Consider the following 25798-nt stretch of genomic DNA (forward strand, 5'->3'; position numbering starts at 1 on the left):
TGAAGAGGAAGAAGAACGTTTAATAAACAAAAGAATCAGCGGTTCCAAAATTAGTGCATGTTTACGATGCACTGGTGTATTCTCGAGATATTCTAACTAGACCTGTAATGATTCTCCCTCTCCCGATTCACGATTAGGGATCACGATCCTTTTCAAGATTCTTAAAAATATACATTGTGCTGAATGTAGCTACATCTTAGTGACAGCAAAGATCATGTAACCCCATTTTATACAATGTGTGCATATTCTCGAAAGCACACTTCAATACTCATATTAAAAGACTCAATTATAATAAATTAATAGATGCATCAATACACTCATAAGGTCAACCCAACTCCTTACAGACATGCATGCATGCACAGTATATTTCAAAATATTCCTTTTTTAAATGCGCTGCAGATGTGGGGGTGAAAATAAAAGATGCATGTGCCTTTATTGCGCCTACTTAGATGGGTTTATTTCCTTCGGTAACGTCCACAAGTGCCCATCACACCAGCACCCTGGTCAGTGTGTATTATCCAGGAGCGGCAGAATGTCTCTGAAGAGAGACGATAGCCAAGTTTCCTGCTCAAAAGGCCCGTGGTGGCCTTTAATGTGAGCACCAGCGTGGACTCGCTGCAGCGTCGAGTCTCCCGCCCTCCCCCCTTTCCTCGTCCCCTCGACCAAACCGATCAGAGATCCTGGGAATGTAAATAGGCCTCGGCTGTCCCCAAAGACCACTTCAGCTACCATCCCTTCTTAACCGCCGCGGTGCCGAGATGTTAACTACCTCATCTGGTATACAGGAGGTCGTGGGTTTGATCCCAACTCTGGCGCTTGTATATTTGGAGTTTCCATGTTCTCCCCGTGGTCGCGTAGATTTTTCTCTGGGTTCTCCGGTTTTTCAATCCACATTTAGAAACATACGTTTAGAGTATTTGGCTGCTATGAATTTACACATGAAAAGCCACTTCGTTAAGCTATCATTTGTGGCCAGGTCACTTCTGAAAAGGAGTGATATATCTCAGTGGCCATTACCTGCTAAAATAAAAAAAAAATGTGTTTCATAGTTTAGTTTCATAGTTTTAAACTCTCCTATCTATGAATCATACTCTTTGGTTCTTTCGGTCAAGTCACGTAGGTAGAAAAATTTAATAAAATAAAAAGTAATATATCACGACGTTTCGATCACAATACAAGCAGTCGTCCTCTGGCAGAAAATATAATCAGGCAGTGGAACCGTTGAACCAGGAAGAAACACAGCGAGAGAGCTGTTACAACAAGACGTTATAGATGTAGCGAAGGGCAAGCAGACGGGGTCTGAGCTGGAAAGGAATTCCATCCCTGCACGCAAGCACGTCAGTTGTGTTAATGGGGGAGATTAGGGAGAGAGATTAGGGAGCGAGATTAGCATGAAATGAGCTTCCGTCGCCGTGTAAGAGTATCGCCCCCGCATATGCGCACAACAGCAGTGTTAATGAGAGATTAGCACGATGTTGATGGGAGAGATTAGGCAGAGAGATTAGGGGGATTAGCAGGTTAATGTCATATATATGTGTAACGCAAGCTGCGGCGCTGCCACTGGCAAGGTGGCGCTGGTCATAGATGCAGCGGGCCCTATGGTATAGTGTTTTGATGAGGGAGTTCTTCTGGGCCGGATGGTGGCTTTAGATAGGAATCCGTGTGGGTGGCTTTCCTGTAGACGGAATGTCCCAAATACGGTGCAGCAACTACTCTATTATCTACTGACTGTTTCCCAGTCACTCTATGGTTTTTTCGGTAAAGTCACGTAGAAAGAAAAAATTCAATGAATAATAGCATACGACGTTTAGATTGCAACACAAGCAATCATCATCAGGTACAAATGAAAAAGAAAACAAACCTAGTAAATTTCGATTAAAAGCTTTCGTGACTGCAGGGATTCATCTTCTTGGTTCTTTCGGTAAAGTCACGTAGAAGGGAAGTAATAAAATAATAAAAATAAAACATAATAAAATAATTCTCATGACGTTTCGGCCACAACGCAAGCAGCCGTCCTCAGGTGAAGAACATGTCTGCCGATAAGACAGAGTCTAAATGACACGTCTTAGGCTTGGAGTGTCTATTTAAGCTGTGAGGGAGGAGGAAGATAGCCTTGACAAAATTATTTGCATTTGAAGAGGAATTTAGCATATTTATGGGAAATGCAGGAATGCGAATAGTGCTAATAGTCAAATGCGTGGGAGGTGGGCGGGGGGTTTTCAAAGTCATATTATGCCCATGCATTATGCAGGATTAGCAGCATCAAAGGGAGGCGGCAGGGGCAGCACCAACAAAGGGAAGGAATGTGAATAGTATGCAGCTGCAGCAACCAAACAACCACGTAAAAAAAAAACTAAAGTATTAACTTCATAGTATCATCAGTATACTAAATATACTCTCCAATAAGCTGAGCTACTAACAGTAAGTAATACATTACAATTCTATGTCGCAAAAAATATAATATGCTTCCAGCTAAACTTTTTACCCTTACATCAAACAGGTCTACCCCGTACAATATGCTGCCATAGACAAACCCAACATTAAATTATACACTGTATTACTATACACCACCCTATACCTTATACATTGTTATATTACACTATGTATTATTCTACCCACCCTAATGTATATCACACTGCTATATATTCACTATACAATTACGATACTATATATTACTTTGTACATTGTATTAAGCATATAAATGTTATACTATTTGTTATTATACACTGTACCATTGACCGTCGTGTGAAAGATACTAAGAGGCAGCAACGATATAGGAGAATGGGAGAGTAGCAGAGCAAAGAATCCATTCCCTGCGGAGAATACAATGCCAGTGAGTGGAACGGGGTCTGAGAGTCACCGTAAACGTGAACACAATCAGTTAAGATCCGAAATGGTTTATTACGTCTTTCCAATGATTGCTAAGCCAGAATCCATCTTCTCGGTTGAAATTGTCTCTGTGTTTGTATATGTGGATCGCCTCATGAACGAATCTCTCATGATAGCCAGATGGCTTGCAGAGAACCTCTGTCTTGGAGAAGTCAATGTCATGTGAGCCCACTGAATTGTAACAGTGATCTGCCACGGATGAGGTGTTTGTCCTACCATGTTTCAGGTCTGCTTTATGTTCACGGATGCGGTCCGAGACATGTAGTTTGGTTTCTCCAATGTAACTGCTACCACAGAGGCAACTTAGTTTGTAGACGCCAGGGTACTGTATGTCTGGAACCACATCTTTTACAGACGGGACCAGATCACGGATTTTATGTACTGTGTTGAATCGGACCTGGATCTTGTGTTTAATCAGGATTTTGGAGATCTTTTTTGTGACCCCAGCAATGTAGGGTAAGGTGATGGTCTTGAAAGGCTCCTCAACAGGATCCTTCTTGATGGTTGGATTGTGTTCACGTTTACGGTGACTCTCAGACCGCGTTCCACTCACTGGCATTGTATTCTCCGCAGGGAATGGATTCTTTGCTCTCCTACTCTCCCATTCTCATATTTCGTTGCTGCCTCTTAGTATCTTTCACACGACGGTCAATGGTACAGTGTATAATAACAAATAGTATAACATGTATATGCTTAATACAATGTACAAAGTAATATATAGTATCGTAATTGTATAGTGAATATATAGCAGTGTGATATACATTAGGGTGGGTAGAATAATACATAGTGTAATATTACACTATGTATTATTCTAAGGTATAGGGTGGTGTATAGTAATACAGTATATAATTTAATGTTTGGGTTTGTCTATGGCAGCATATAGTACGGGGTAGACCCGTGTGATGTAAGGCAAAAAAGTTTAGCTGGAAGCATATTATATTTTTTGCGACATAGAATTGTAATGTATTACTTACTGTTAGTAGCTCAGCTTATTGGAGAGTATATTTAGTATACTGATGATACTATGAAGTTTATACTTTAGTTTTTTTACGTGGTTGTTTGGTTGCTGCAGCTGCATACTATTCACATTCCTTCCCTTTGTTGGTGCTGCCCCTGCCCCCTCCCTTTGATGCTGCTAATCCTGCATAATGCATGGGCATAATATGACTTTGAAAACCCCCCGCCCACCTCCCACGCATTTCACAATTAGCACTATTCGCATTCCTGCATTTCCCATAAATATGCTAAATTCCTCTTCAAATGCAAATTATTTTGTCAAGGCTCTCTTCCTCCTCCCTCACAGCTTAAATAGACACTCCAAGCCTAAGACGTGTCATTTAGACTCTGTCTTATCGACAGACATGTTCTTCACCTGAGGACGGCTGCTTGCGTTGTGGCCGAAACGTCGTGAGAATTATTTTATAATGTTTTATTTTTATTATTTTATTATTTTCCTTCTACGTGACTTTACCAAAAGAACCAAGAAGATGAATCTCTGCAGTCACGAAAGCTTTAAATCGAAAGTTCTCCCCTCTTCAGGCAGAAAAAATATAATTCAGCAGTGGAACTGCTGAACCAGCGAGAGAGCTGTTACAGCTGTTACAGCTCTCTCGCTGGTTCAGCAGTTCCACTGCTGGATTATATTTTGTTCTGCCCGAGGATGACCGCTTGTGTTGCGATCGAAACGTCGTGATATATTATTTTTTATTATTTTTCTACCTACGTGACTTTACCGAAAGAACCAAAGAGTATGGATTCCTGCAGTCACGAAAGTTTCAAATCAAGATTCTCCCCTCTTCCAGTCTCGTAACATATTCCTCTTCCCAGAATATATGTCCCGATTTTTGTGCCTCAGAGATTGCAACTCCAGCCACAAAGTCCGCTCTTGGGTCCGTGTGGACAATTGCTGGTGAAAGTATTCCAAATCCCAGACAGATGCGTGACGCGACTGCCGCATTAAAGCGCAGCTCAAAGCTGCACAGATCAGTCTTGCAGGATGTTCAGGCAAGAGTGTGAAGCACAATTATGATCAGGCTGCAATCACCATCGTGTTCAAGTCGAGGTGCAGTTTTGCTCGGCTAAGAAGATATGTACGCATTAGGCGATTAGACTCGCACCCCTGTGCCCCAACGATTCAATGAATTGCTACGTTTTGCGGTCACAATGAGTTTAACACTTTTCGTCTATTTTTTTAAGTCTTGTTTCTATTGTCTGGCTTGTTCTGTCTTATTAGCACACTTATCTTGTCCCTATTATCCTAAATGTCACAATGGAATGGAATTTTCAATTCTCACGCGCACACACATTGATGCAAGTATAAGAATGAATGTTGATCGATGAATTGGTGCTTCGTTGTGTGCCTAGTTAGCATGCCAGAAACAGACCACTATCTGTACAAATAGGCTTAACTCTCAACACTACCAGCTCTATTATTATAGCTCACAACCTAGAACCATTCGATGATGTGGAATGATATTTCATTCATTCTGCCTATGAGTCTGGAATTACACTGGATTACACTTACACCAAGAAAGAGAAAGAGGAAGACACGTATCAGAGAACAAACTCAAGTTAGACAGATCACATTGACTGTTAATAAATGTAAGTTGACTTGAGCAAGACGTCTCTAGAACAGATGGCCGGTGGTCAAGAACTAACGATGGAATGGCAGCCAACGGGGGAAAACACACCCGGGAGGAAATCCACCGTGGACAAATGAAGCAATTAAATCGGCTCACCTTCAGGAGCTAGATGGATTGTGGCATCACAGGACCACGAGGATGGAATTGGCTTTGGGAGTCTGTCATTAGCAGTGGCGGATGATAAGAACCTGGCGACTGTGTGCACACGGCGCAAGTTACCGGAACATGACGCCGAGTCCCTTGAGCACTCCGGACTTTTTGTGCCGCCCCTTTCCACTCTCGTCTCCATCCCCTCTGTCACCGCCGCCCCCCTTCTTGTCTCCCTTCTTCCCACTCTTGTCACCCTTGTCACCCTCCTTATTCTTCTTCTTGTCCCGTGCCGTCGAGCCAGCCGCGGGGCCTGGGGGAGGGCATCTCGCGGCAGGGCTGGCGTCGGCGTCCTGCGGGCTCGGGGCCCTGTCAGCGGGGGCCCTGGCAGCGGGGGCCCTGGCAGCGGGGACCCTGACGGTGGCCGCAGCGGCCCCGGCGACGGGGACGTCCAGCTCCGGCGCGGTGCCCTGTGGACTGTCGCTGCCGCCCGACGTTGAGTCTCGGCCGCTCGCCTCTGCCTCCTCGTCTGCAGACGACGGTCAAAATTATCGAAGTGGCAGATGGAGAATGGGAGCAGGGGCAATGCCCAAGTGCGACAACGAAGGACAGTAATGAGCGCGTGGGTTTTACGCGCTTGCGCTCTATAGCGCTTCATCGTGTTTACAACTAAAGATGTATTCGAGATCAAAGGACGGTAATGATGCAGAAGGATAAGAGTGCCAGCCAATAATAATAACAATTATACCGTACCACCATGCAACACTTAAAAGGCCAAAGTGTCAAGGTCTCTCCCTGATATGTTGACATTTTCAGGAAGTTTATTTCAATAAATTCTAAAGTTGTTATAATACTTGAAGTAACAAAAATCTAAAGAATTATGTTTTTCATTAAACTCATTCGTTCATTCGTTCGTTTAGAAGATTGCACTTATTCTTTTAAGTTATTATTTGATGCATAATCTTTAGATGGGATGCATTTTTGCCAATTTCAGTGTCTGGGTGACGTTAAAAGTTTTTCAGCCACAGATATTATAGTGCATTTATTATAAAACCCTAAAAGCGTATACAAGCTATTATTATCGAGAAGTAAGCATTACGCAGTGCAGAACATCTCATTTCAGGATAAAAGCACACATTATGTGAGGTAGACACACTGCCCTTCATTCGGAACTCTGCAGCTTGCAGCAATGCATCACCCTGTGCTCGAGAATGGCCTTTGAATGTGACGTTGTGTAACTACTTTTGAAATTATATCAACAGATGTCTTTATCCATCTTTGGAGCACACCTTTCGATGGCCTGAAAACATGTTTGTCCCATGTCAATTAATTCAATTGTTTAAGTTTCAGAGCTGGAATTTATCCAAATTATGATCAAGAAAACTGAGTTTGTGTGAAATATTTATTGTGTAGTCATTGGCGACCAGGCTGAGAACATAAACTATCTAGACTTGAGAATCTGGCATATTCGAAGGTGGCTGAAACTGGGATTCGAACCTAAAATCTCAGAAGTGCCAGCTCCACCCTGACCCCTGGGCAACCTGGCCATCTCCACGAGATAATACTTCATGCTGGCCATGATGGGCCATATTACACATAGATGTGGCGGCTTCACAGCTGACGAGGACCAGAAGTTGTTGACACTCCAGGGCACGTGGACGTACGCCGAGCAATACTTCCCACATCCGTAGTTTTAACATTCACGTGTAAAATAGGCACATGATTCAATTGTAAATTGGCTGAGACATGTAATATAATTCTGCTGATTGGTGGGACATGGAAAACTGGGGCAACCGAGGGTCCCAAAGGCCTGGGCAGTTGAGGAGCACGCTTGTATATAGCCTGCGGTTTAGCTCCGACAAACGCACGTTGCTCGCTCTGCGGCGAGCGCATTCCCATGCACACAAATCAGCCTGCGATCAGTGCGGACATTCGCCCTGCTTCGCTCCCCCTCCCCCCTCCCAGGCACCCCCCTCCTGGCCACTGTGCCTCACACCCCCCCCACCCCCCCCCCTCATGGCTAGATAAAACAATGTCATGACCCTTCCGCGAACAGCGTTTTTTGTGGGTCCCTTGATGGGCATGGGCCCACGTGATCGATAGACTCCTCAATCCGCGGAGTGTGCGCACACACACACATACCATTTGGTTAATATGATGCTGCAGGCATTTTTTGGATTTACCATACTCTGCAGTATTTTTTGAATCTCTGCAATCGATGACATCAAGCCAACAACGTATTCAGCAGGGAACCTTTTGATAATAAAAATATCAAATAATTATCCATTATTTAAAGCAAGGTTAGACCTTCAGTGCCCGCCATGACTTACACATCCTGAGTCCCACCAAGGCTCTCTTCATCTCAATTCAAAACAGAGAAAATGTAAGTATGCTCAAATAACCCCAATGACGAACAGCATGGGGAGACCTTCCTCCCTCTATCAGTAGATTGACAGAGGGGCTATATATGCAATGCATTAACCAATTGGTTTGGCCTTCTCACCTCGAGCCCCCCCCCCCCACAACCCCTCTCTCATGGCTGAACACCTCTATCCCTCGAATGCTACGCATCTCCATCCAAAACCTCCCCGTACCGATATCAGTTCCCTGCTCTGGGCTGCCCTGCTCCTCCTCAGCTCCGTCGCCGTACGACTTGTCGATGGCCACACGGAAACTCTCGTTGCAGGCACGTCCACGGATCAGCCGTTGCCGGGGGCGATGGGCCGACTGCTGGTCCTCCCCCGCCTCAGCCCGGCCACCGGTCGCATCGCCGTCACCGATGAGCGTCGCCGTGGCAACTGCCGTTTGCAGGCTCTCCAGCGACGTAGACTTCTTGAGGCCCAGCGTGGGGCCCACGTCTCGCCCTGCTTCGCCCGGCCGTGTGGGATGGGAGTGTTTGAGGGGGGTGCAGTGAAAGGGAGTGGGTGCAGGTATGAAGAATTGAGGGAGGGGGTTAGAGGGCCCAGGCAGACAAGTGTGGAGTGGTTGAAGGGGAACAAAGCAAAAAAGAGGTGAGAAGGGGATTGCATGAATCCACCGTCATTACCACCACACTCGCTCGCACGCTCGCTCACACTAGATTACCGCAAGACAAATGGCTCACTAATAGCATGGAAGAGTGGATACACGACACGTATGATTTATGAAACATGACCCCACTTCATCTATTAATCACACACACTAATTACTATTATCTCGTCAAATTTTCTTGATAATTCCTCATGTTTTATGGCAATTACTTCTGACATGACGACATATATTTGTATTGCATATGCGATATTTATGCGATGAAATTACACAAAAATATTACATGGGCTCGCTTACAGACTTAGTACCTCTACAGCATATGTCACGGAGCCTCTGCAGTAAAAACATATCTCCTGAAAACTACTTGTACGTTTTTGGAACTCCTACCGCTCACCTTCTTCCCCTCCCCAACACCTCTCCCCTTATTTTTACTCACTCCACCTTCTACTACCATTATCACTTGTCCTTCCCACCACCTCCACTGACCACCTTCATCTCCACACCGGCTCACTGCTGCTTAACATCTCAATCACACCGCCTCTCGAAGATGGAATGGAAATGTAATTATTATTCATACATCATGAAACTTATGCCCCCCCCCCACAACCCAGAAACCAACCCAATACTAATCGTGCTAGGAAAGGCCTGAAGAGAAGGGGGGGGGCTATAATTGTTCTGAGATGTGGGATTTTTTTTTTATTACATGAAAATTTGGTGAGTAAATATAACGCCTCCAAAGAAGTAAATGTAACGCCTCAAAGGAAGATATGGGGACCCCCAGCCAAAATTATTTATTGGGGACCCCAAATTTCACTCAAAAGGCCTGGTGACAGGCCCAAATACTGCAGACGCTGCCCATTCACCCCACTCTCTGCAGGAACAGCTTTGCAGGCGATGAAGGTAGCAGTGGCCAATGGCAGAAAGGCTATGGGGCTATGGGTGGTAGCAGGGGAATGGGGCTGATGGGACCCAGACACAGGAGCAGCCATGTGGGGTTAGGAAAAGGAGGGAGCAGGGCTCCCCATCCTATGCCAATGAAGCATTCCGGGGACTGTTTGTGCTGGTGTCTCGGGCGCTTTGGCATCCGGAGTAATTTAGATGAGGGTGATAACTTGAGAAAACAGTGAGGCTTGTAAATTGATGATGTCAAATTGCTGGACCAGCTAGGAGGAAGCAGTCACCCATGGAGTGTGTGCGAGCACTCTAACATGTGGGTAGTGGGGCGAGGTTGAGGGCGTGGGGATCAATAGTGTTGCAGGAAACAACGCTTCACCTACCGCAAGAGTCAATATCAATCGGGCACTAGCAATGGAAGTTCCAATAGAATGTGATAACAGAAGCAGAGAGGGATGGGGAAATGGGATGCCTCGGGGCCATCTCGCTTGATCACTTCGGGGTTTCGGTGAGATGCAGGGTCACCCTTCCATGACAGAAAAGCCTGACCCCCGGATGATCAAAGAATCTGCTGCTATGCCGCTTTTTAAACTGGCTCTCTGGGCCTCGGACAATAACAATAAATTCGAAGACTCCTATCGAAAGGTACTATTCTATATATCAGAATGTACACATGTATAACCGTTTTGTCATCTCCTGCTGGATGAGGGCCTCCCTACTCTGTGTGGGTCGTGAGGGTTATTTTTATCATGTTTCACCACACTGCCCAACGTGGGTTAGGGGAGGCAAGGAGCATAGGCATTGAAGAATAGTATGGTGCAACAATTGATGTTGCAGCCTACAGCACCTGAGTTATTGCATCATGGTCACCTATCCAAGCACTCTGCAGGTTCAATACTGCTTAGCTTCTGCTATCTGACAAGATACGGTGAAATCCTTACATAATAGTGGTACCATGCAGTGGAAAATTCCCTATACAGTGTATATTAGTACAATGTTACACGTTACATCAAGTATCATGGTGACTTAACCCCTGAGCTCATGCTTCTGAGAGATGTGGCACATGTCCTGCAAGGCAGAATATCTCATCATTGGCACTTCTTATGGCATTGGGTATATAATTTGCACGTGGCCACTGTGGATGCCACTCGGTTGCAGAATTTTTGCATCTTTTCACAAAACCCCCATTAATATGAATCTAAACTGGTTATAACTAAATGGATTTACATTTATTAAAAATACGTGGTAATTGTGGTGCTTTTGATGTCACTGAGCACAACGGTATTGAACAATCCTTAAATTGTGAATGATTTGAACAAGAACATCTATTACCCCCCCCCGCCTCAACCCCTCCACCATGTAAAATCTCCACCAATAAAACATAATGTAACAAATATACAAAAAACACTAGCATAAGTACCCGGCGTTGCCCGGGTGAAAAATATATTTCTTAATAACCTTACATATATACACAGATGGGCTGCTACCCCTGCCCCCCCCCCAGCCACGATCTCCTGGGCCGCTGTGCAGTAATATGTACGGCCTATAGTATGGTGGGGTGTTGAGGCCTAGTACCGTGCAGAGCCTCCGGCCTCGCCTAAATTGCCCACTCGGCTGAGGCTGGGTACAGGGGCCGTTACCATCCCCCCCCCCGCGCTACAATAATACTGTCTAATCGCTATAATTTTATTATATACCGACCCTATAATAGTAATTGCACACATTGTGGTGGGGGGGAGTGAAGAGGACGTGAAACTTTGATGAATTTACCTCATTGTTATTGTCCTAGGCGATTTATTATTTATTTATTATATTGATTTCATTACAAGTTTCAAGGAGGTCCTAAGGAAATAAATTCGGTTTAAGTTCTTTATTTATTTATTTCTACCTACATGACTTTACCGAAAGAACCAAAGAGTATGGACACATTATTTTAATGTTCCTTTAAAAATTCACATCCATTACTATAACCAAATTGGCAAATTTCCTTCATATGAATTTGATTTGAACAGGATGAGAATAATTTCGCTTTAATAAAAAAAGGTAGAAAAAATATTATTATTCACAATACATGCAGGTGCATTATGCTTATTGGCAGTGCCAAGGGAAGACAAAGCATTCGGTGAGGGGGGCATTTTGAAGGGGCCGAGCACTCAAGCCAACCAGAGGCTAAAAGTAGCTCTATCTCTAACCCTAACATTAACCGCATTAGCTGACCAGACCTTATCCCTTACTAGAATCTTACTAGCTAACCAGGCCGTATCCCTAACCATCACTCAATTAGCCAACCAAATCCTAAAACTACCTCTAGCAAAGTAGACCAATATCGTTGACCTAACTGGCCTAAACCCTAACTCTACCTTAAAATTAACCGCACGAGCCAACCAAATGCCAACTCAAGCTTTACCCATTACTCTGATAGTGCATTCCTTACATTTATAATTACGATTTCACTTTCAATGAGCACAGCACCCAGCTGTGCACAGGCATCATCATCATCACTCCACTGTCTGTTCACCTTGCCCAGCCATGCCCACATGCCCCCCCCCCCCCACCATCCCTCTTGGGGTTCACACAAAAGTCCCACACGTGGCAACATCCACAACAAGCTTGCCTTGGGCCCTGCCCCCAGTAACGCATGTGTGCGTGCACGAGCATGCATAGGGGCATGCGGGCGTCGTGTGCACCCGCGCACATGCACACCTGTGTGTGTGTAGTGTACAATACGGAGCGGTGGCGCGGTGGCGCAGTGGTTAGCATTGCACTGTGCTACAAACCTGGCGAACAGAGTTTGATATTCGCTCATGACCAATAACAGTGGCGAATATGTAAATGGTGCGTGTCACACCACCCCTTCGTGTGACGTGCTGGCCTCCATAGGTGCTTGCTAACAGAACTTGCCTCCAACAGTCAGTTTGGCGAGATGGTGGATCTGTTTTGTGTGCTTGGGTGTTCGTGTAGGAGGATTTGTCTTTTTTGCTGTGTACTGTACTTTCATTTTTACACTGCAATTGTTTGTGCAAGTGAGTATACATATGGAAATCTATATATATAAGTCAAAACCTGTGTGTGGGGTTGTGGCGGGGTTTGTGTGTAGTCGCGCGATTGGCTCTCCAACGGGGGGGGTTCACGTAAAAAAAATAGCTAGGTACCACGCCGTAAGCCCCGCCGTGAGCAAGCGCTATTCCTTTTTCACATCCATCAAATTTAAATTAGTTTAATTAGCGATTTAGTGATATTTTTGTGCACTCCCATTTTATTTATTTATGGCGTGCACGACCATACCAACTGACGCGCCTTTGGTGGAGGGGCCAGTCCATGCCAAGTCGCACGCCTTCGGTGGGAGTGAGGGGGACATTTTCTTTTGCGTTAAAAATCCTATAAAAATACACTAAACGCTCAATTCTTCACTGTCTCATGTCCCCCCCCCCCCACCCCGATGCGTGCAGTCGGTAGATGCTACCACTATAGGCCGTAGATATTACTGCAGAGCGGCCGGGGAGATCGTGGCTGGGGGGGGGGGTCAGGGGTAGCAGCCCAGCCCCAGCCTGCCAAGGTGCCATCTCGGCTGGCTGGACAATCTAGGCGAGGCCGGATGCTCTGCACGAGACTAAGCCTCACCATGCTGCTCTGTCAGGTGAGTACTTTGTGCTATAGAGTCCATAAATACTGCTATAGAATCAGCATGTACTACTGTAGTGATAGCAGGTACCACCACAGTCAGTACGCACTGCTGTTTTTAAGACCCGGGCAACGCCAGGTACTTCCCGCTAGTCCTGAATAAATGCAAACAAAAACATTGCACTTTTACATTTGAAAGGCACAAGCTTGGGTTCGAATAAATTTGATGGCAGATAATGCGTTTTATTTAAACTTGTTGAAATACATTAGTTTGGCTTTGGAATGTTTTTTATATAAGAATATTAATCAAAGTAACGCCGTTTACTATATCCAGAAAAGCTTCACAGAGGGTTCTGAAATTCCACTAAGGAATGTCGATGAGGCAGAAACCAGAGTACCTGGACAACCCTACGCATATGCTGAAATCTCCTCAACACCTCTCGGTCCAAACCTACAACATCTCGTACTCCCAAGCAGCCTTTCATCTAAGTACTAACCACGCTCAAAATCCTGCTTAGCTTCCAAGATCCGACAAGATAACGACATGCAGGGCAATTTTCTTGTCCTGTAGCTATCAGAAGAACTGCAGTATTCTCGGGGTGCGATTGGAATGAGCCCCACTGCATGAGACGAGGCACCCTTGCCATGGACTCCTTCAACATTTCAGCCTGTACAGAACAGCAGCAGTGTGTGTGTTCAGGCACCTACAATGCATGCACGCACACGAATGTGTGTAATTTTAAATCTACATGGGGAAGTTTCCTTGTGCATATACAAGGCATGCACATTGCTAAATGTCTTTCCGTACACTTGAGTAGAGTGGCTGGGGCAAAATCCATAAGCGAGCGCCTATTAAGACCGAAAACAACACCCACAAACTCTCTTGCTATTCCTTTACTGATGTCCACACCGCATGGCACTGGGGGTAGGTATGTGAACGTGATGTTTTGCATTATAGAACATTGCACGAATCACAAAATAAAAAGATCCCTCTAAAACCAAACGTTGTTGGAGTAAGTGCTCTTAAACGAGCAGCTATTAAGTCCTGGACAGTGCAAAAGTGGGTGGGTATGGCCAGCACTACAATCGACTGCCTTTGTTTCTCCAGTCCCGATGTCACACATTGCACTCGGTACTCATTTAAGTCGGCCCAGGAGAGGTCGAGGACTGGTTCGGATATCACTTACAACAGATGTTAGTTATGGCTGGGAATCAAACCTAAGGCCAATGTGCTAACCAATAAACCACCATTTCACACACACACTACAAAGGCACAGACACGTGCATGCACATATAAGTAGTGCTGGCACAAGAGTTTTACCCAATATAGCACACACGACCGCGCATATCCATCCCCATGTGATACGAGACATTGTGACGCGACACAGTCAGTGACAAACTTCCCCCTGATGAACCATACCACAGGCAACAAAAGCACACTCGGCACCGAGCAAAGGGGGCCGTAACAAAAATAGAACTAGTATACGTTCATAATTACTCTGTGTAAATGGTACTTGCGGTGAGACTAATTTTGTACTTCGAAAAATCTAAAACCTCTTTCTATTCCTAACCTCGATTCCAACTTCTTTGACTTGTCAGTTTTAAAATGTGCCTTCTAACAGTTTTCATCAGTTGCGCAGTGTTGCCATGGGCCCTGATGAAAGGAATTAATTTGGGGCCCCGCTGTCCAATTTCCCCCCCCCTCTTCATAGCCCGGCTCCCGGGGCACCTCCGGCCTGTGGGGCCCCAGTGCAGAGTTGCACCGCTCATACAATCTCGACAGCTACGCCGCTGACACATTGTTAGTCCATGTGACTCAATGGTTATTTTACTTGGGGTGGACGTTTGAAGAGTGAAGTAGAATTCAGAAACCCCGTGTCCCTTTATATGGCATCTTGAGAAAAAGTTTGCGATAAGATTCATTATAAATCAGCGTCGTCTTGAGAATTCGACTTGACAAGTATTCATCAAGACACACAATGGGCTGAACCAAGAGACTTACATTTTGTTTTATTTTTGAGTCAAATTTTATCAAACTTTCCGCATGCTTTGGCGTAGTATTATTATTATTGCAAAGCAACAATCGCAATCATCGTGGGCACCAAGCAGAAGCAGTCACCATGCAGTGCAAAGTGAAGACCAGCAGACGGGCGGGATACAGGTTTGGGTAGGGGATGGGGGGGGGGCGATGAGGACGGTCGTGAATGAAGGAAGGTCACTCAAGCGTGAAGCAGAATGACCGCAGGTCGAGACAGTGGCTAGTGAGGTGGGTGGAGGGGGGGTTGGGGGGTGAGGCAGGTCATGGGGAGAGGGGATGGTGGCTACATGGTGGTGTTACACAACAACGAGGAAAGAGGTTTAAGAAATAGAGCGGGTACTGTACTTTTCCCCACAACACAGTAAAGCAGCACAAAATCTGAAAGAAAAAGAACAGGAAAGAAAAAACACATCGTCTAAGTTCATCATCTTAATCGTGCAACAACTCTCAAGGAAAACACAACGCAGACGAGCCTGACGCTGTTCACAATGCGCCCCAATCACACTTCATTTACTATCAAGAGTCCATACTCTTTGGTTCTTTCGGTAAAGTCACGTAGGTATAAAATAAAATAAATCACGACGTTTCGATCACAACACAAGCAATCATTCCGTCTGTTGTTGTTGTCGTATCCTTAAATTTTGTAATTCAATTTTAACCCACTTCCCAATGTGGTATCGACTGCAAACTCCCCCCCACATCCCCAGCTCTCTCGGCCTCCCACTTCCAACCCCGCCCAATTCCCCCCGTCCAGCTTCACATCCCTCTCCTCGCGTTCCACGAAAGGGCCCCCCCCCTTGCCCCTCCCCCCTTTCTCACCTATATAACCTCTTACCACGGCATCTCTCTCCCACTTCAAAAAAAAAAATATTGCTTTGGTTTCCCACCAGATGATGACTGCTTGTGTTGCGATCGAAACGTCGTGATTTATTTTATTTTATACCTACGTGACGTTACCAAAATAACCAAAGAGTATGGGGATTCCTGCAGTCATGAAAGCTTCAAATCTATCAAGAGTCCATTGTGTTACTTTTTTTAAGTCTGCAGAGACATCTACAACATGCTATTCATAATTTTAACAATTTAAATGGGGACTAAACAGCAGCTCCACGTGACAAACAACAGCAAGTGACTAATCGTGCGCTCAATAATCGTGCCCGCTCGGTGTTGCCAAATCAAATGCTTGGCGATGCAGACCAAGAGAGCTCTGTGGAATATTTCCATTATCATGCCCGCTTGCACAACTCCTCCCTAGGAGCACGGTACTTTATAGGCCACATCATCGTACAGCCACTGATGCGTGCAACAGGTATACTGTCACTGAGAGCACAGGTACATTCCTTAATAATAATGATGATAAATAATAACAAGGTCCACCAAGATTTGCTCGACAACTCTTTAAAACGCGACGTGAGTGGCACACGCACCTGCCTGTAGGGATGAAGCTGCCCCCCACCCCCTCACCTGCACCCCCCTCCCCCCGGAGAGCTCATTAATCATGGCACCAGTGAGGCATGATCAAGCCAATGGGTGGGCCCCTAATTAATTGGACTCTATTCGCCGAGGGGGCAATTAAGAGCTGGACGAGGTGAGCAGCTTACCTGTGTGCAACGGCGCCTCCTCCGAGGGACCGCCCATCAGCGGTAGCGCTGGCACACGAGCACGCACACACGCACATAGGTACCCAAGCACGCGCACAAAAAGAGCAGCAGCACATGCAGGCTCACGTGCACGCACACTCGCGCAGTGACGCAGCCGCACACGCAGGGAAACGTACACAAGCACGCACGCAAAGAGGACGGACCATCCAGTAGGCAAAGTGGGTTAGTAGATGCAGCAGTCACTGCATGCATTCGCAGGCAATGGGCACCAGTGGATGCAGAGGTGTGTGGTGACATGCAAATGCTGGTCAGTGCTGCCACACGATCTATGGGGTTTGATGGCTGCATTCAATATTTGAACTGGGTGTGGCATAAATTGAATTGGAGGGGGAAAATACATCACTGGGTTCGGATACAAGGGCCAGCTCTCTTCCAGCACAGACAATGGTACGGGTAAAGGCATGCACTTCCACTAGCAGAGTGCCTGCAGTATTCACCGATAGGCAGTTGAATCATAAGCAAAGAGGTCGAACCAAGGACAGCCCAAAGCCTGATCATTGGTCATCATTACAGAACTTGCTCGGAAGGATGATCATTCAATTCTGTGGCAAATGTACATTGCTCGAAAGCCCAACAGAGGGGGACACAGACATAAACTGTGACACGCACGCCTTACCAGTTGTTCTCATTCCTCCCCAATTGCTGTCCTTTTTACAATGGCCCACCCCACTGGACGACCTAATCCTCCCCAAAACCTCACTCTCAAGATTTCTCATCTCCAGCCCTGCTACCCGCCCCCCAACCCGGTGCTACCAAGGTACCACCCCACCACCACTCTGCAAGTTCCCACGCAGGTGCGGCAGTGGCAGTGGCGATGCTTCATCACATCCCTATTGCACCCCGTGCTGCTACTGCTCCTGTTCTCCTCCCCCGTGCCACTGTTCCCGGCAATGCCCCCACCCTGTGCCAGTACCAAGGTCCATGCTCTTGGATTTGCGAGACTTGAGAGCCTGCAGGCGCGAGGCATCCGTGAAGCGCTTGCTCCGACGCTCGGACATGCTCTGCCGCCCGAAGCCTTCGCGTTCAAACGCCACACTCTGGGGGCTGCTGCAGGAGGAGGGGGTGGGGGCAGGTGCGGGGTGGGGTTTCAGAGGTTTCGGAGAAATGTTGGGGGGCAGCGGAGGTGATGGGGAGAGAGAGTTGCGAGGAGTGCGAGTAGGAATGATGCAGCGTTAGGGTGGTAGGGAGCGGAAGACAAACAGATGATGCAATTATGACCATTAATATATTTCAGTACCTTTACCAAATCCAAAGGTGCATTTGCTACCTCCACCAGCATGATTCAGCATGCAACAATTAGATAATTAGATTCAATGATTCATCTAAACTCTTCTGCTCATCATACAAGCATCTGTTACTTGAATTGTACATGTAAAAATCGGTTACTAACATTCATGCTAACGATTTGCAAATGATTCGTGGTGACTAAAGGGGGAAATAAAAAAGAGCGAATAAGAAACAATCCAAATGACAGTATTTTTTTTACAAAAATGTAATTGATTCTCAAATGAAATCACAACCATGAATGAATTGTATCATAACAATTAATTTATAGATATTACATACAGACATCCCATATCTATAAAGGTAATCACTCGTTATGGGCTCATATATTACTTTAAAATAATGAAAAATCTATCAATAAATAGTATATACAACGGGAGGAACTGATGTAAAATTAATCGCGGGCAAACACTCTGCAATATGTTCGTTATTTCAAGTCAATAAAACGTGCTATAAAGGAAGCCCATAAAACGTCCCATTCGAGTAACAAAGCTGTCACTCGATCCTGGCTGCTCATCAAACACATTACTGACTTTACTGCATCTTGAGGCATTCAATCTGACAGAGGTAAAACAAAACATCTCCCTTTACATTTGCACTTCAAGTAATGCTGTACAACAAAACCTTCAGACGGACAAAGTGGATGGCTGAGACCATTTTTAAAAAACTTTTGTGACGTCCATTATTTGTGCCGATAAACATGGACACTTTTCTAGATTTGAAGCTTTCATGAAAGCAAGGATTCATACTCTTTGGTTTTTTCAATAAAGTCACGTAGGTAAAAAATAAAATAAAATAAATGAAAACAACTAAATTTTGTTGTTTTCATTTATTTTATTTTATTTTAGTTGTTTTCATTCATTTTATTTCATTTTTTACCTACATGATTTTCCAGAAAAAAAACAAAGAGTATAGGCACTTTTGTTTCAGTGAACCAAATGCCCTCAAATGTGGCAGAGGACATGCGTCCAGCTGGGCCCTGTTATGCCCTCGAAACGCAGTGATCCATTTATATGGAGGAGAACTCACTGTGTGCTGGCTGTGGTGTACTGTGGGTAAGAAATTCACCAACAAACAAAATATATCTGTGCTATATTGTTTTCTTTTTAAAGCAGTGTTATTGATGAATGTGTTGAATAGACAAAATAAGTTACGGGAAATATTGGGCCGAAAAGCTCAAAACTAGGCTGATGGACCAGCATATTGTTTCTATTCCATTTGTTTATATGTATGCAATGAGACAGACTCACTGCTTATAATTGTAGTTTGGAATAAAATTCACTTAAAGTGAGAACATTTCCACTGGGAAGAAAACATTTTTAAAAATCGCAAGGCTCCGAACTGCAACCTCGCTGCACAGCTGGGGCGAGGTTGCACCCCGGCAGGAGCTGAATGCCACATCCAATGAATCTGCCTCATCTCCAGTCACAAATTAACAACAGATGTCAGAGCATTTCCCACCGTCGACTCTCAGGAAGGAAAAGGAGCTCATACTGTGTAAATTGTACGTTTCCTCTCAGACTTCGCCAAAGGACCTTGTGTGGCCAAGACCAATAGCTTCCTAGCATCTCCCACCGAAGACGGCCATCCTCCCCACCTCGTGGCGCAGTTTGGTCGGCATGAGCCCTGGTGACAAAGGAATTAAATGGGGTCCCCTGCTGTCCGAACGCCACCCCCCTCTCCATAGTCATGCGTGTAAGACTCCCGCCCGGTACACTCGTCCCACCTGCGCTCGTTAGCCACGCAACTGCTGCCATCACCCCCCCTGCACACCAACACCGGACTCAGCAGGGAACCCCACAAGGCGACCTCTGGCCCCAGATTCCCCAATCTCCTATACCCGGCCTGGTTTCTTCCTCTCTCTCTCTCTTTTTCCACATCTTTCCCCTTCGTGACAGTCACAGTCACTCTGCATTTGACCCCTTCTTTGAACTTGGTTAAGTTCGGGATGCGCACAGACGAGACGTTTTCAACTCTAAAACTATCGAGAAAAAAATTACTTGAAAGTGTTCAAATATTCTGGTGACGAACGATGGAGTGACTTAAAAAAATTGGGTGAAGTAATATTCACCAAGTGTCACTCATGATGATTCAAGCTGTGATATTTTGAGTGTCCGTTTACTAGGATAGGCGCTCGTTAATCATACGCAAACCAACGAAGAAAAGCAATTATCTTGGTGCTGCTGCACAGTGGAGTATGAGACCACAGTACACACACGGTTATTCCGTGAAATTCCCACGATGCTCACTCGGCAAACGACTTGCACCGATTCATCTTACCTATAAATGATTCATCAGACGATGCATGCATAGAATCAAGTGTGTGAGAATCAATTTGAACATTTATGATCTATGCAGATGGTGTGTAAATGTTACATGAAGGCTAATGAAAATAAATAGATCAGACATAATCCAATGCAACAGTTTTGCTACAATTCGATTTTGGACTCCGATCAATTCCAATTGAAGCAATGTTAAGCCGGTCTTCTGAAATGACAGATCGGATGGGTCGGGGGGATCCTACATTTCTGATAATGACATGGTATAATGGTAGTACTCCAAGTGGGGTACATGTAAAGCTAGTAGGGGTGTAACAATGCATGAATTAATCCATTATTCACAATCCTTAAGCGCACAATACACACATCGAATAATGTGCATAGGAGTGCATGTCATATGTTGAATGCAATGAGCTCACGTGACCCCCTCCAGCCACTAGAGGCCGCCACATTCACTGTAATTTCAAAACAAGAATCACTGAATGAATCTAATCCCATGCTCTGAATTTTGACAATTCTTTGCATTGTGAAGCGATTGGTGGCTCTAAAAAAAGTATGACCCCCTACGTAAAGTGATAATTACACAACGGCAATTTTGAGCAGCCTGTATTTGTCATAGCAAACTGGGGTCTTGTGGGCCACACACAGTCCACTCTGTCATTCTGACCAATCTCATCCCACTCGACTGAAAACAGGACAATGGGCATTATTACATGCTCTGTTGACATGTTGATATATACATTCTGACCTATAAGGGTTGCAGGTGCCTAAGCGTGATGAACGAAAAACGGTTCATGTTGTTGAGCAGAAGGCAATTGTTTCATGCATTTTAAGTCCACATGTGGCAATACATAGATCATGCCCAGATGTTCCCATTAGGCAGTGACAACCCTTATACTTTTCCCAATACAAAAAAGCACGGTAAAACAAATAGACCATTCATCTGACCACCGTGTGCACACGGCCGATGCGTGCAATCTGGAAATCTGGGCCAAGTCGCTTTTTACTGTGCGTGTGGGCTCAATATTGAGGGGACCACGGTTGAGCTCCAATACCGATTGACGAATTATCGTCTCATTCTTGTCTCATTTCCCGGCGGTCTTCATTAGAGGCCCATGCGCTGATGCGGCTCACTGAACAAGGGGCAGCCAAGCGGCAGCTACTTGTTTTTGATATTGGTGAGCAATTTGTCAGTGGAGACGACAACGTAAACAAAACAGCTAGCTTCCGCTGAAGGGTCCCAACTTCCACGGCACAGCGCGCACGCGCCGAGCACGTGAAAGATTAAGCGGCGCAGCCTGCCCCTGCCTGCCCACTCACTAGCCCAACCGCCTGCCCGCCCACATACCCACCCCTCCTGCATGCACAAACGATCGCCGAAACAAGATTGACACAGGAATCGCAATCATCTGGCAAAAGAACACGTCTGTTTTCCATGAGATACTGTTACAGGACAAAACTGTTGTGGTGTGGGCCTATGCTAGTTCATTCATCCCAGCCGAATATGACAAGTTTTGCAAGTGCAGAAAAATTGTTGCGTTTCTCGTTTGTCTCGTTGGTATAATTTTAAGTAACATTATCTTGTTGATGCACGGATCATGTGAATTATTTAAACGCATAGGAATAAAACAAGTACTTTTTTTTCTTACACATGCGATTTAATGCACGTATCGCAAGCTTAACAATCGCCTATAATCAACAAACAGATGCAGTTGACTGCCATCGTTCCTTTCAATTTTGCGTCAGGATATTCTATTACAAAATAGTTGAGTAATAGTTTATGTAAGCATTAAAGCCTGAGGCGTGTCCGCCCGGTCAGAAGTGCCGGAATCAGATCCGGAACTGTGTTTTACACAAAACACAGGACTCGCGGACAGAGCAGCATTCACAGTGTGGCACGTATGGCAGCCATTGCCTCCTGACCCGAGAAATGTAATCTCTGCACTTTCTTAAGGCCATCCAGGTCGTTAATCATATTAAACTCTGGCTTATATTGCACAATCAAGCCACTGTTCCGCACATTTAATGGATGAGTGCAGGGGTGTGCTGTCTGGAGGGGAGGTCGCCAGGTCAGTTCCAGAATTTGGCAAATGGTGAGTTTGTATGGGAAAAGCCAAAAAATAATCTCAATCTAAACTTCATTAAGCATCCGGGTCCTAATGGTGCAAGGCTCTTTAGAAAATCACAATCCGATTTAGGTTCTGAACACGCAAGGTATAGTTTTGCCATCTCAGGTTTAGGTTAACAAAATTGTTTGGTTTCTAATGTAATCGTTACGTGGGAGATGTTGCTCAACAAAGATACATTTTTCTCGCAGGAAAAAAAAAGTTTTCCAAATACCTCTACCAACCGCTGTGACATTTCGATTGCACCAAGGCATAATGAGTAATGGAAGTGAAGCATATGATTTTCTCATTTGCATTGACATTGAGGAACTGCAGCATGGGACGTTGCAGGACCTGGCCGGTACGGTGTACGCACGCATCCGTCTCTCACCACTGCACCGCACGGCGCAACCTAGGGACACTCACAACAAGCAATCTAAATTCACCAAGGAGTTTCGTTTGGGGGATTATGCAATGCCTTCTTCCATTGCTGGAGAATTGTTAAAACATTTTAAGTGATGGAAATTGAAGTTTGGGACCCAAGACGCTCGGATACAATCACAAATGTAGTGTAGCTACTAACAATATAATGTTTAGATTTATATAGTGTCGTCGTTCATGCAAGTTCCATCTCGAAATCGCTGAGGAACCACTGGAAAGCTGCAAGGCAGCCAGGCGGTTAACTGAAACCGAGAATTACTCAATTGCCGGGAATTTAACTCGGGTCACCGCGATCGACAAATGCACATGCGCGCGCGCGCAAGCACAACCGTTAGCGGAATCCCTGAACTCCGCCTTGTATCGCTCGCTCACCTCTCCTCTGAGGGGTCCTCCTCGTCATCTTTCAGCTCCGCTCGCCTCCACCCAGCCGCCCGTTCCGCTCGCGAGAAGTCCCCGCACAGCAGCTCGTCCCTTGAGGTCGCCTGGGCCGAGGGCTCTGGCATGGATGCCAGCAGCGGTGGCAACAGCACAGACGCCTCCCTCCTCACACTGGGACGTGGCCAAGACGGGCCGTCCAGCACGGAGCGCACGGTAGCACAGTTGGTACCGGCTGCAGCACCCGCTTCTGCCGGCGTGCAGGCGGCGCTCGGTGCTGGTCGAAGCGGCACAGCGGACACAAGGGAAGCCAGGCGCGGGAGTCATTTTGTTAATTTGATGTCGACTTTTGTTTGTTTGTTGAGTGCAATGCACTCTAATGTGGCGTCATATGGCGTATAATATGTATTCACGTAGTTTTGTGTTGAACTGCGACTTAAATAATACATTCAAAAATATATTTGTTGGCTCACGAGCCGAAGCCCGGTTACTTCCATTACCAGTGGCGCATGATATTTGAACATTCCTGGGGCCTGCTTCGCTAAGCCACGCTGACCGAACTTGGGGCAAGCATGGTCAAATATCCCTCAAGCAACAAGGCGTCGGAATCAACGATGGACCACTGTGGCCCTGCTTCCACCCCTAGCCTTGCCAAGAGACGAACTCACCTCCCCCCTCCACACCCACACACTCCCCCCCCCAATACCATCGTTTTGATGAATTGTAGCAGTGTCATGATTTATTTAAAGAATTTGAATTTTTTTGCATTGTGCTGAATGTAGTAGCCGCTTGCAGCTGCGGGGGTCATGTGAACCCATTACACGCAGTGCACGTGAATCAAACACCACGGATTCTTGCACACGCATTTCGAACTTAAAAATAATTCCAACACTGTTTGCCAATAGCGCAATACTCAACACACTACTACATGGCATCACGTAATACGTGGGCACATCCTGCACCACAATAGCAACATAATATCGCTCTACTGCAGCATAACACAGACTGGGCCCTGGTCACTGCTCGTAGGTTCATCCCCTTGAACGTGAGCCAAAAAATACTAACAACGTCCACGTCTGTCACCCCACTGTGCAAATGAGCAGCCACCACATGCAGAGCTGGTTAAAAACAAAACAAAAACGAACTCAAAGCAGGGTCAAAATTAAAAACCAGATTTTAAATAAACGGAAATGTGAAACCGCAACACACATTTTAAATCAAACTGCACTGGTTTCATCGAGCGCACGACGGAATGTGAACAAATTATGCAAGCTCGCCGAGCTACAGCTGAGTCTCTTTCCGAATAACAACGCAAAACGTCCACGTGGAATTGCACGAACGTCCCTCACAAAACCCGCTACCACCGGCCCACACTCCCCTTTGCTCTCCCGCCACACCTGCCAAGCCACATCTCCCCCAGGGCCGTGTCGGCGTGCGGCACGCTGCAACAGCTCAAAAAATATCTTATGCTGTTCTGACATGTTGAGCGAATTTTTATTTGCTTACGCGATTATTAGCCAACCGTAAAATAAATTGCACACAAGACTAAGCAGACCGGTTGTGCAGTTGTTAGCCTACTGCACTAGGAATATGGTGATCCTGATTTTCGATTCCCAGCCATCAGAGATAACTGTACTGATCCTTGCCACTTCACCAACCCGCACTGAACAGTGTGGTGAAGTAAAGTGAAACATACTCTTTGGGTCTTTCGGTAAAGTCACGTGGATAGAAAAATCATTTAAAAAATCACGACGTTTTGATCCCAACACAAGCAATCGTCTTCAGGTGAAAAAATACAGCAGGCGAACTGCTGAGGCAGGAGAAATATATACACGTAGTCATGAGACGACTCCCATGACTAAGTGTAGTGAGGCCTTCACCCAGCAGTGCATTGACAAAAGGCATAAGTTGTTATGAGAATTATAATTATAATATTAAAAGATAAGGCAGGTATGGGGTTAATCCTTTTGATGCAACACAGCAATGAACTGTTCAACTTTAAACAGCTTTCGCAGTCTCCTAAAGGGACCCCGCGTCTCTCATTACACCTGAACAAGTGCTGATTTGCCCGCATGCCCTTATACACCAATTAGTTAATGAGGCCAGGCACCAAGGGTACCAGTTGGCACATAGGTGGCCGCTTTAGCAGTTGATCTCACCCGATGGTTGCACATCCCTTCCCTCCCGCCCCCACCCATTCACCCCACCACCTCCACCAACAACAACCCCCAGCCCACCTGCTACTGCCGTGCCCTCAAAGGCCCGCCTGATGCCTTGCAAACATCTCCCAGCAGGGTTGTCACCTGCATTTTCTGTCGGCAGCCTTCGCCCCCCCCCCTTCACCTGCGGTACCCTTTGTTCCTTTCCCCAAGCGTGCGTTTTCCCCACTGCAGCAGCCGCTTGAGCGGCGCAGAATGCAGACTGCCTCTGCCCTCACGGGCAGCTTCAATGGGGA

At 45.8% G+C, this 25798-nt stretch overlaps 1 protein-coding gene across 4 annotated transcripts in view; it reads right to left on the reverse strand.

Moving 5' to 3' along the window:
• The window catches only part of LOC144932897 (partitioning defective 3 homolog), a 211071-nt gene that overhangs the window by 55804 nt on the left and 129469 nt on the right, over window positions 1-25798 (reverse strand). For 2 of the 4 annotated variants that reach the window (XM_078857312.1, XM_078857289.1), the window contains exons 16-19: window positions 23341-23620; window positions 17773-17906; window positions 8213-8485; window positions 5751-6147 (exon numbers count right to left, since the gene is read on the reverse strand). In XM_078857312.1, the coding sequence (XP_078713438.1) occupies window positions 5751-6147; window positions 8213-8485; window positions 17773-17906; window positions 23341-23620 (1084 nt within the window). The remainder of the gene's footprint in view (window positions 1-5750; window positions 6148-8212; window positions 8486-17772; window positions 17907-23340; window positions 23621-25798) is intronic. The other 2 variants (XM_078857306.1, XM_078857298.1) reach the window with 2 other exon arrangements.

The sequence above is a fragment of the Lampetra fluviatilis genome, chromosome 1, assembly GCF_964198595.1.
Source record: "Lampetra fluviatilis chromosome 1, kcLamFluv1.1, whole genome shotgun sequence".
Taxonomy (NCBI): Eukaryota; Metazoa; Chordata; class Hyperoartia; order Petromyzontiformes; family Petromyzontidae; genus Lampetra; species Lampetra fluviatilis.